This window comes from Symphalangus syndactylus, chromosome 1 (assembly GCF_028878055.3).
Source record: "Symphalangus syndactylus isolate Jambi chromosome 1, NHGRI_mSymSyn1-v2.1_pri, whole genome shotgun sequence".
Taxonomy (NCBI): Eukaryota; Metazoa; Chordata; class Mammalia; order Primates; family Hylobatidae; genus Symphalangus; species Symphalangus syndactylus.
The window spans coordinates 122901240-122913983 of record NC_072423.2 but is presented as its reverse complement, the minus strand read 5'-3'; the positions used below and the strand labels follow the sequence as shown (position 1 = coordinate 122913983).

Sequence of the window (12744 nt, the reverse complement as noted above, 5' to 3'; positions counted from 1 at the left end):
GAAAAGCTCCTCCCAAGGGAGCAGCTGTGGCAAAGTGAGAGTCCTCAGGTCATGCAGGGTCAGATCCTCAGGTCCTGACCTTGCAGGGATCCAGGATGCCATAGTGAACTATGAGGCTGCTGGACCTGCTCGTAGTCCCAGGACAGTATGGGATTATTTGGGGTTACTATTCCATAATTATATTTGTGGGATTTTATTGTGTATTCATTTGTGAATGTAACTGTGATGTTTATTTCACTGTGGACTGAGTCCCAATGCTCACCTCCACCCCAGAGGCAGAATATAGTGCTTGTGTGGGGAACAGACAGGAAACTTGCCCTCAGACCCTTATCTGAAGGAGGAGGCAGAGGGTAACTCACCTGAGGGAGGAAGCACACTTAAGGGGTGTGTGAACTGAAGAGACCCACATTTGAAAACTGTTCTGCTATGTCACTTATTCAACAAATATTTATTGAGCAGCTACTGTGTAGTGGGCACTGTTCTACAGGCTTGGGAATCAACTGTGACCAAAACACACCAAAAACCCCTGCCCTTCTGGAGCCCATATTCTAATGGAAAGAAAAGAGACATTTTAACAAATGTAAGAAATGAATTGTATAGTATATTAGCAGATAATAAGCAAAATGAAAAAAGTGGGATAAAGAAGTTCAGGAATGGGATAGGGTTAATTTTTTTTTTTTTTTTTTGAGATGGAGTCTCACTCTGTTGCCCAGGCTGGAGTGCAGTGGTGTGATCTCAGCTCACTGCAGTCTCTGCCCCCCAGGTTCGAGTGATTCTCCTGCCTCAGCCTCCTGAGTAGCTGGGATTGCAGGTGTGTGGCACCACACCCGGCTAATTTTTGTATTTTGAATAGAGACGGGTTTTACCACGTTGGCCGGGGTGATCTTGAACTCTTGACCCTAAGCGATCCACCCTGCCTGACAGAATTAAATTTTAAAGGGGTTGATCAGGCTGGATCTTATGGGAAAGGTGACATTCAAGCAAAGCCTTGGCAGAAGTGAGGGACTGAGACATTTAGAGATATCTGGGCAGAAGATTCCAGGCACAGGAAATACGCCCTGAGGCAGGAGGGTGTTGGTATGCTGGAAGACAAGCAAGGAGGACAAGGCCAGTGTGGCTGGAGCTAAGAGAGCAAGGGAACAGGGAAGTGGGGACAAGGTGATCATGGGAGGAGAAAGAGAGGTAACTGGGACCAAGTCCTGTTGGGCCTTGTAAGAATTCACCTTTTAGGGCTGGGCACGGTGGCTCACGCCTGTAATCCCAACACTTTGGGAGGCTGAGGTCAGTGGATCACTTGAGGTCAGGAGTTCAAGACCAGGCTGGCCAACATGGCGAAACCCTGTCTCTACTAAAAATACACACACACACACAATTAGCTGGGAGTGGTGGTGGGTGCCTGTAATCCTGGCTACTTGGGAGGCTGAGGCAGAATTACTTGAACCCAGGAGGAGGAGGTTGCAGTGAGCTGAGATTGCGCCATTGTACCCCAGCCTGGGCAACGGAGCAAGACTCTGTCTCAAACAACAACAACAAAAAAGAATCCAACTTGGCTGGGCGCAGTGGCTCACACCTGGAATTCCAGCACTTTGGGAGGCTGAGGTGGGTGGATTGCTGAGGTTGGAAGTTCAAGACCAGCCTGACTAACATGGTGAAACCCCATCTCTACTAAAAATACAAAATTAGCCGGCTGTGGTGGCACATGCCTGTAATCCTAGCTACTCGGGAGGTTGAGGCAGGAGAATCGCTTGAACCCAGGAGGCGGAGGTTGCGGTGAGCCAAGATTGCGCCATTGCACTCCATCCAGCCTGGGCAACAAAAGCAAAACTCCCGTCTCAAAAAAAAAAAAAAATTCAGCTTTTACTCTGGGCGAAATCGGGAGCACTTGCAAGGCTTCAAGCCAGGGAGGGGCATGATCCGACTAATGTAAAAGAATCCTCTGAGTGCTGGAAGTCACCATGGAGGGACAAGGGCTGAAGCAAGAGCCCAGTGAGGAGATTCTTGTAATACCCAATTCCGGTGGGAGTGGATGGTGGCTCAGACCTTGGAGGTAGGAGTTGAGTGTGGAAATTGATAGGCTTCCAGATATATTTTGAAGGTAGAGTCAACAGGAATTACAGGTGGGGGCTGTGACAGAAAGAGAGGAGTCAAGGATGACTCCAAATTTTGGGCCTGGACAACTGAAGAATGGAGCTCCCATTAACTGAAATGGGGAAGGCTGAGGAGGAGCAGGCACTCTATTTCAGACATATTAAGTTTGAGGTGCCATCCAGATGGCAAGAACATGATGGATGTACAAGTCTGGAGTTTGGGAGGGAGATGTGAGCTAGGGATAAAAACTGGGATATGGTTCAAAACATGTTTAAAATGTCCATGAACTCTCACATTTTGCAAATGGGATTATATTCTGGTATAATCTTTTTGGAGGGCATTTTGGCAGTTATCTCAGCTATTAAAATGTACACACCTTTGGCCAAGCACTTCTATGATATTATCCCACAGAAACATTGTACAGCTATGCAAAGTATGCACAAACATGAACAAGGTTGCTCATTACAGCATTATTTATAGGAGCAAAAAAGAAAAAGGTAGTTCTCCATGAGTTACCATAGGACATAATAAGCGAAAAATATAAATGGCAGGACAATATCCATGTATAACATTATTTCACTTGTGTTACTAATTTTTTTTTTGAGACAGAGTCTCACTCTGTCACCTAGGCTGGAGTGCAGTGGCGCTATCTCAGCTCACTACAACCTCTGCCTCCTGGCTTCAAGCAATTCTTGTGTCTCAGCTTCCCAAGTAGCTGGGATTATAGGCATGTGCCACCACGCCTGGCTAAATTTTTAGTAGTGACAGGGTTCGTCATGTTAGCCAGGCTGGTCTTGGACTCCTGGCCTCAAGCAATCCACCTGCTCATCCTTCCAAAGTGCTGGATTACAGGCATGAGTCACCAAGCATGGCCTGTTTTTAAACAATTTTTTAAACGTCTTGACAGATATCGGTATTCGGGCAGGCAGAAAAAACAGCTGAAAGTATGCAGAAGTACTCTAATAATTCGGGGGAAAGGACTGAGAGGAAGACGCTTCCTTTTTATTATTTATGTACTATTTGAATTTTTTTTATACACAGGTGTCTAAACTTTTGGCTTCCCTGGGCCACACTAGAAGAAGAATTGTCTTAGACCACACATCAAATACGCTAACACTAATAATAGCTGATAAGCTTAAAAAAAAGAAGGTCCATGCATAATGTTCATTATATACATCACCACAGATAAGCAAAAATTTCTTTGCAATCAAAAAGTTGGACATCTGACTGGGTGCAGTGGCTCACGCCTGTAATCCCAACACTTTGGGAGGCTGAGGCGGGCGGATCACAAGGTCAGGAGTTCAAGACCAGCCTGGCCAACATGGTGAAACCCCGTCTCTACTAAAAATACAAAAATTAGCCAGGCGTGGTGGCGCGCGCCTGTAATCCCAGCTACTCAGGAGGCTGAGGCAGGAGAATCGCTTGAACCCGAGAGGGGGAGGTTGCAGTGAGCCAAGATTGCAACACTGCATTCCAGCCTGGGGGACAGGGCAAGACTCCATCTCAAAAAAAAAAAAAAAAAAAAAAAGTTGGACATCCATGAAACTATGAAATGTATTTAAAAGTTAAAAGAAAAAGCCAAACGCCAGGTGCAGTGGCTCATCCCAACATTTTAGGAGGTGAAGGCAGGAGGATTGCTTGAATCCAGGTGTTTGAGACCAGCCTGGGCAACATAGGAAGACCTTGTCTCTACAAATAATTTTAAACATTAGCTGGGCATGGTGGTGCACGCCTTTGGTCCCTGCTACTCGGGAGGCTGAGGCAGGGGGATTGCCTGAGCCCAGGAGGTTGAGGCTGCAATGAGCTGTGATCATACTCCTGCACCCCAGCCTGGGTGACAGTGTGAGAACCTGTCTCAAAAAGAAAAAAAGCAGTGAAAAAAAAATGTAAAGGCCAAAAATGTGTGTGGGAACCCAGAGGTAAACAAACAAACAAGAATGTGGTCAATAGAGCAGGTTATAAAATGAAGACAGCAACTCACAAGGAATTCCCTTTGTGCCAATGAAGTCCCCAGGGGAGGGGAGCTGAAGAGTGGTTCCAAAAGTGACCTGAGCCCTGTTACCAGTGCAGGGTCGCAGCCATTCATTTCTCCAGTTAGCCAGGGAGCAAACAGAAATTGAATGCTGGGCATGGTAGAATCAGGGATGAATCCAGTTTATCAAGCAGAGAGATACTGGTAGAACAGGGACCTGCGGGTGGAGATAGGTGATGCACAGAAGAAACAGGGAGGCAGGGAAGAGAGTGTGTCAGTCAGAGGGAATGGGCAGCAGCACCAGAGGCTGCTGAGATGAGGACTGAGGGGTGGCTGTTGCCACTGGAGAGACAGGAGGGTTGCTGGTGACCTTAGCCTGGAGCCAGAGGGGGGAGGGGTCATGCAAAGGGAGACCTCTCCCAGGCTAGTCAGACTCTGTGACTGTCTCTGAGGCTGTCTAGAGGCAGGGTGGAGAAGCCAAAAGTAATGGCAAGAGTCCATTGTCCTGTCCTTCCCTATAACAGGGAAGGGGGCCAGAGAGCCTCCACAAGCGGAACTGCTCCTAAATGACAAGACCACATTTGCTACATTAGAGCAATGGAGGCCCCTAGACTGTTGCACCCTTCTTCCTACCCACAGCTCCTTCCTGCACCACTGGGGGCCTTGCATGCTTGTGGAAAATTGGAGAAATGCCTGTTTGCCAAACCTCCTTCCACTTCCCTCCTCCTCCCCGCACCATAGCTACCCTTTTAAGTCAGCCCTGGGAAGATACATTTAAAGAAGAAGACTGCATAGGCCCTGGAATGAACTCAGGACATGTGGGCACATACTTTTGGAGTCCCATGTACCTGGAGGTGGGGCACGGGGCACATCATCTTGGCCCTGTGGTCTCTTACTCTGTGGGAAAGAGTGCAGGGGACAGCCAGAGATGGGCCTCTCAAGCACACAGTCCAGGGCAGGCGGCCCTGGCTTCTCAGCTCTCAGGACAGAAAAGGTACTGGAAAGGACAAAAGAGAGAGCCAGGCCCAACCAAGAGAAGTAGAAGTGGAAGTAGCCCAGGTGTGTGGGCAAGCATCCTAGCACTCATCTCTGGAAGTGGGTTTCAGGGTGTAAGGCAAGCAAACTCACCGTGGAGTAGAAAGTGGTTGGTTGTATCACCTGTGAGCAAAAGCCATGGTGTGCAAATGACAACAGTCAATGTGATGTCATGCTGCTGCCCTGGACAAATGCAGTCCTCTTCTCCATCTCAGTGATGCTGTCATCACCCCCCTGATTGCACACACAGGATACCTGGGAGTCATTCTTGGTGCCTGTTTCTTACCTCCCATTATCCACCAGCAAGTCTTGTCAATTCTACTTTTTGTATCTATCTCCAATCCAGTTCCCTCTCTCTCATCCAATCTCCGTTCATCTCTTTCCTAACTTCTGTGCTAGTTTCCTAACTGAACTTCCTGATGCCTCTTGCTCTCCTGTCTATTCTCATAGCAATCAGAATGATCTTAGTAAAACAGAGCTGACCATGACATGCCCCAGCTTAAGACCCTTGATGAACCTCCTACTGCCCTCAAAATAAAGTCCAAATTCCCTATTGTGGCCTACCAACCCACTTATGATCTGGCCCTAACCTATCAGTGTCATTCCTCCACCCTCACACTCTTAAAGTTCCACACCTCCTGAATTTCATTCAGTCTTTCCCACATTTTTAAATATTTTGTAGAGATGGGGTCTCCCTATGTTGCCCAGGCTGGTCTCAAACTCCTGGCTTCAAGTGATCCTCCTGCCTCAGCCTCCCAAAATGTTGAGATTACAGGTGTGAGCCATCACACACACCTGGCTCTTATTTAAGTACTTTTTTTTTTTTTTTTTTTTTGCCATTCTACTAACTGTAGTATTGCATTGTGGTTTTAATTTCCATTTCCCTGATGACTAATGATGTTCAGTCTGCTCATTCTTTGAAATCTCTGCTTGGTTTTCATTTGTTCCAGGAAGTAATCGCTCCTTCTACAGACTAAGTTCCTGTCCTCCTTTGTAGTTCCATGACCACCAATATTTATCTCCACCTTGGCCTTAACCCACTAAAGTACAGTTGTTTTACTGTTACCTCCACACCCACCGCCCTCATCACAAACACACACATACACGACTGTGCACTTCCTGAAGGCAGAAGCAGCATCATACTTCTTTGGTATCTTCAGCTACCAGCACAGACCTGAAACACAATCTTTACACAATAAGTATGATGAGTGAATGAACAGTTGCTTAACAAATTAAAGAATGGATAAAGGTAGGTAGGTACAAGGTTTTGCAGACAGGCCTGGCTGTGTCAATTAAACCTTTCTCCATGGGTCCTCACACTTAGTAAGCTCACTTTTAAAAGGACAATGCTGAAGATGCAAATGTCTACAATGACCACAGCGATGACGTGATCCGAGAGAAAGGCAAGGCGGAAGGGGTGGGGCCGGAAGCAGAAGTGCCGCAGGGAGTTAGCGGCGTCTCAGTTTCCATGGAGACCAGGAGCTCCGAAACGCGGAGGTCTTTAGTGTCCTGGACCAACGAGTGCCAGGGGACAATGTGGGCGCCAAGTTCGCTACCAGCCGGGTCCAGCAGCCCCAGCCAGCCCACCTGGAAGTCCTCCTTGTATTCCTCCCTCGCCTACTCCGAGGGCTTCCACTACAGCTTCGCAGCCCGGCCCCGCCGCCTCACGCAACTTGCGCTGGCGCCGCGTCCCGAGCCTCAGCGGCTTCGTCTACGCCCCTCCTCGCTGCGCACCCAAGATATCTCGCACTTGCTCACTGGCGTCTTCCGCAACTTGTACTCTGCCGAGGTCATCGGCGACGAAGTGAGCTCAAGCTTGATCAAGGCCCGCGGCAGCGAGAATGAGCGCCACGAGGAGTTCGTGGACCAGCTGCAGCAGGTAACGTGGCGGTTGGCGGTTGTGGAAAATTGGAGAAATGCCTGTTTGCCAAGCCTCCCTCCACTTCCCTCCTCCTCCCCGCACCATAGCTACCCTTTTAAGTCAGCCCTGGGAAGACACATTTAAAGAAGAAGACTGCATAGGCCCTGGAATGAACTCAGGACATGTGGGCACATACTTTTGGAGTCCCATGTACCTGGAGGTGAGGCACGGGGCACATCATCTTGGCCCTGTGGTCTCTTACTCTGTGGGAAAGAGTGCAGGGGACAGCCAGAGATGGGCCTCTCAAGCACACAGTCCAGGGCAGGCGGCCCTGGCTTCTCAGCTCTCAGGACAGAAAAGGTACTGGAAAGGACAAAAGAGAGAGCCAGGCCCAACCAAGAGAAGTAGAAGTGGAAGTAGCTCACGTGTGTGGGCAAGCATCCTAGCACTCATCTCTGGAAGTGAGTTTCACCGTCTGCGGACGGTGCCGGGGACTCAGCGCTGGGCACGCGTCAGCACCTGCCAGGTGCCAGGCGCTGTTCCAGGATCTGGGGCTGCAGCTGAGAAACAGCCCATCATGCCAAAGTGGGCCCGACATTCTAGTGGAAGGACGCTCTATCCATACACACACATATGCAAATACCACACATACCACACAACATGTGGCATATATCTGTAGCACCTGTCTATATTTCTCTAGACACATCCGTTATATATTGCATATATCAATGAACGACTGCGGCAGACCGCTGAATAGTTGTTCCGTGGAGATGATAAAGCCAAAAGTCACCCGGCTTTGGGGTGCCTTTGTATCACAAATTACAATCTTGACTGGGCCATTCATGCGCAGATTTTAGGAAGCGTGTCTAATCTCTAGAAGAGCAACTCTGCTTCCTCATCTGTACAAGGAGAAAAACCAGCTGACTCGGGGCCTCTGTGCTGAGTCGGCCTCTGCTGGCCACACTACTGAGGACTCCCTTAAACTTGTGGGCACTCCTCCCATACCCGATCCTTTACCCCAGTGTGCTTCCTGCCTCTCAGATCTTCTTCTCCTTTCTGTTCTGTCCTCTACCTGCCCCTTAAGTGACATGCATCCCACGTCCTTAGCTTCAGTCATTCCTTCACTTAACACATTTGTTGAATGTCTGCTGGATATCATACTCTGTTCTAGGCAGTGGGGATTCAGCAGTGAATAAAAACGCCAGTGTTCGGGCACACCCACACTCACACACGCAACCTGTTTTCTGTAGCTTTCAACCTAACTGAGGTAGATAGACATTAACAAAATGAATACCCATACAGTATGTGAGATACTTATAGGACCAGCCTCGCCCCCTCCATGGGTTATAGGCTTCTTGAAGTGCAGCCAGAGCCCCTGGCTGGGACCCTGGTACTCAGTGATTCGTGGGTCACCACATTCACTCTGCTAAGACTTCAGCCTACCCAGCCAGACCTTGCCCTTGAACTTCAGACTCACATCCCTGTCATTCACATGAGCCAGAATATATGGAGCATTATAAACCTATAAACCCCATGACCAGTCACCCTGTTCATTGGATTCTATCTTCTCAGTATCTGTCCCATAAGTAGCCACTATACCAGAATCTGAATTGGCAAAGAGTGATCCCTTTTTTTGAAGAAAAAAAGTAATACTTACTACAATTTTTTTTTTTTTTTTTGACAGAGTCTGGCTCTGTTGCCCAGGCTGGAGTGCAGTGGTGGGATCACAGCTCACTGCAGCCTTGACATCAGGGGCTCAACTGATCCTCCCACCTCAGCATCTGGAGTAGCTGGGACCACAGGTGTGCACCAGTATGCCCACCTTATTTATTTATTTATTTATGATGGAGTCTCACTCTGTCACCCAGGCTGGAGTGCATGGCACAATCTCGGCTCACTGCAAGCTCCACCTCCCACATTCATGCCATTCTCCTGCCTCAGCCTTCAGAGTAGCTGGCGCCTCACCACACCTGGCTGATTTTTTTTTGTATTTTTAGTAGAGACGGGGTTTCACTGTGTTAGCTAGGATGGTCTCGATCTCCTGACCTCGTGATCCGCCCACCTTGGCTTCCCAAAGTGCTGGGATTACAGGCATGAGCCACCATGCCCGGCCTAATTTTTTATTTTTAAAAAATTGTGAGACGGGGTCCCACTATGTTGCCCAGGCTGGTCTCAAATTCCTGGCCTCAATCGATCCTTCCACCTCAGCCTTCCCAGATGCCGATATTACAGGTGTGAGCCACTGTGCCTGGCCCACATTATAAAAATCTTAATTTAGAAGCTGAAATTTAATTTAAACATTTGAAGTTTTAAAACTGCAGAAATTTCAAAATGCAGAAAAGTTTAAAGAGTGATCCCCTATAGAAATACAACTATGCGGCCGGGTGTGGTGGCTCACACCTGTAATCCCAGCACTTTGGGAGGTCGAGGCAGGCAGATCACGAGGTCAGGAGCTCGAGACCAGTCTGACCAACATAGTGAAACCCTGTCTCTACTAAAAATACAAAAAATTAGCCGGGCATGGTGGTGTGTGCCTGTAATCCCAGCTACTAAGGAGGCTGAGACAGGAGAATTGCATGAACCCGGGAGGTGGAGGTTGCAATGAGCCAAGACTGCACCACTGCACTCCAGCCTGGGCGACAGAACAAGACTCCATTTCAAAAAAAAAAAAAAAAAAGAAGAAGAAATACAACTGTGCAAAGATAAGTTGACTTTATAAATTATGGTATATTCACACTATGGAATACTACAGTTGTTAAAAAGAATGAATTATACCTGCATCGTAGACAAACACAGCTACCATTTATTTATTTGTTTGTTTGTTTGTTTATTTATTTATTTATTTTTTGAGGCAGAGTCTCGCTCTGTCGTCCAGTCTGGAGTGCAGTGGCACGATCTTGGCTCACTACAACTTCCGTCTCCTGGGTTCAAGCGATTCTCCTGCTTCAGCCTCCTGAGTAGCTGGGATTACAGACATGCACCACCATGCCCGGCTAATTTTTGTCTTTTTAGTAGAGATGGGGTTTCACCACGTTGGCCAGGCTGGTCTCCAACTCCTGACCTCAAGTGATCTGCCCGCCTCAGCCTCCCAAAGTGCTAGAATTACAAGCGTGTGCCACCACACCTGGCCTCCCATTTATTAATTTAGCAAAAAAGCCATAGAACAATGTTAGGATAATTTCATTTTTTATAATATATATGCATGGGAAAAAAGCTGAAAACGTTTACAACAAAATGTTAACAATATTCTTATGGGACATTTAACTTTTTCTTTGCACATTTCTATATTGTCTGAATTTTGCAATGTACACAAATTAATTTTGTAATTACAAAAAAAGAAACTGAAAAGAGCAGGCATCTGTTATTCCACTTCTGTAACGTTGCTGGGTTTTTTGTTGTTGTTGTTGTTGTTGTTGTTGTTGTTTGAGACAGAGTCTTGCACTGTTGCCTGGGCTAGAGTGCAGTGGCATGATCTCAGCTCACTGCAACCTCCACCTCCTGGGTTCATGTGATTCTCCTGCCTCAGCCTCCCAAGTAGCTGGGATTACAGGCACACACCACCACACCAGGCTAATTTTCAGTATTTTTGGTTAAGACAGGGTTTCACTATGTTGGCCAGACTGGTCTTGAACTCCAGACCTCATGATCCACCCGCCTCGGCCTCCCAAAGTGCTGAGATTACAGACGTGAGACACTGCGCCTGGCAAAGTTGCTGTTCTTATACCTATATTCCTCTCCCTCTTTCCTTTTTCATCATCTGTTCTTTGCTTTTCCTCACTCATCTCTAGATGTCACTGCCATGTGACTGTACAGGACTCAAATTCATTCTCCCTGGGAGGAGCAATAATCACTATTCCGTAAGAGTGTCTGCATTGCCTGAGTTTTCCCTCAGATAACCCCATTGGCAGCTGATCTTCCCCAAGCCCACCTATAGAAATATCTCATGGTCTAATGATTAAGAGCAAATGCTCTGGAACCATACACCCTGGGTTCAAGTCCTGGCTCCTGCACATACCATCTATATGACCTTGGGTGATATTTACTTCTATAAGCCTCAGTTTCCTTATCTATAAAATGCAGATAATAATAATATTCACCCCATAGGTTGGTTGTTTTGAGGATTAAATGAGTCAATACAGTTACAATATTGAGCATTTACAGCGTGGTAAGCCCTCAGTAAGTGATAATTGGTCTTGTTATTTGGACAAGATGCTAATTCCTACATCCAGAAATTAGGGTCAGAGATTGTCAGCAGACACAAATAGTAAGACACATGACACAGAACATAGTACTTTATATTTGAGGAACTGTCCCAGGCCACTGTCTCCTGAAAGGCATTTCCTGACCCCAAGAAGATTTAGTTACTTCCTCTTAGCCTTCCTTATATCCTCATTCATATGCTATTATAGCACTTTTAAGAGTTGATTTCACTTATTTGTATCCTTGCCAGGCCCCTCCTGCTAAACTGTAAACTCTTTAAGAGCAGAAACCATATCTGATTCATTTCCCCAAATGTAAATGGTAATTACACAATAAATCTTTTTTTTTTTTAAGATGGAGTTTCACTCCTGTTGCCCAGGCTGGAGTGCAATGGCACAATCTCAACTCACTGCAACCTCTGCCTCCTGGGTTCAAGTGATTCTCCTGCCTCAGCCTCCCGAATAGCTGGGATTACAAGTGCCCGCCACCATGCCTGGGTACACAATAAATCTTTGTTAAAAGAATGACTAAATAAATATCTTTGCAATCCCACCAACTTTAGGAATACAATAAGGAACACTGTCTTCTTACATAAACTTTTTTTTTTTTTTCTTTAAAAGAAATGGGGTTGGCCGGGCATGGTGGCTCATGCCTGTAATCCCAGCACTTTGGGAGGCTGAGATGAGAGGATTAGTTGAGTCCAGGAGTTTGAGACCCCATCTCTACAAAAAAATTCAAAAATTAGCTGGATATGGTGGTGTATGCCTGTAATCCCAGCTACTTGGAGGCTGAGGCAGGAGGATTCCTTGACCCCAGGAATAGCAGGTAGGGGTGAGCTGTGATTGCGCCACTATACTGCAGGCTAAGCCACAAAGTAAGACTCCAGTTCTAAAAAATAAATAAGAAAGGAAAATAAGACTGGGTGCAGTGGCTCATGCCTGCAATCCCAGCACTTTGGGAGGCTGAGGTGGGTAGATCACCTGAGGTCAGGAGTTCAAGACCAGCCTGGCCAACATGGTGAAACCCCATCTCTACTAAAAAATATGCAAAAAATTAGCTGGGCATCGTGGCGGGTGCCTGTAATCCCAGCTGCTTCAGAGGCTGAGGCAGGAGAATCACTTGAACCTGGGAGGCAGAGGTTTCAGTGAGCCAAGGTCATGCCATTGCACTCCAGCCTGGGCAACAAGAGCAAAACTCTGTCTCAAAAAAAAAAAAAAAAAAGAAAGGAAAAGAAAGAAACAGGGTCTCACTGTGTTGCCCAGGCTGATCTTGCACTCCTAGGCTCAAGTGATTCTCTTGCCTGCCAAGTAACTGGGACTACTGGTGCACACCACCATGCCTGGCTAATGCAAACTATCTTTCATATTACCTGTACCAGTGAGCTCTCTGCTTCTTGCCTCGAGAAGTCTGAACCAGAAAATATGGATCAGAAGTTTGGCTGGTTGAATAGTCAATCGGTAATTAGTCTTGAGGAGTATGTTGGGCATCCCAGTGGACTCTCTGGGCGCAAGTACTGTGACAGAGTTTGGGCTACAGGTATTTGTTAGCTATCAACACCTGTGAGGGGAAGGGAATGGAAGAAGGAGTG

The 12744-nt window shown here is 47.0% G+C and overlaps 1 protein-coding gene across 8 annotated transcripts in view; it reads left to right on the top strand.

Annotated features, from left to right (window-relative positions):
- Window positions 1–6514: 6514 nt before the first annotated feature.
- The window catches only part of DLEC1 (DLEC1 cilia and flagella associated protein), an 80097-nt gene continuing 73867 nt past the window's right edge, over window positions 6515–12744 (top strand). For 7 of the 8 annotated variants that reach the window (XM_063612096.1, XM_055282927.2, XM_055282919.2 and 4 more), the window contains exon 1: window positions 6543–6974. In XM_063612096.1, the coding sequence (XP_063468166.1) occupies window positions 6564–6974 (411 nt within the window). In that variant the 5' untranslated portion in view covers window positions 6543–6563. Of the gene's footprint in view, window positions 6975–12744 lie in introns of all 8 variants that reach the window. The other variant, XM_063612086.1, reaches the window with a different exon arrangement.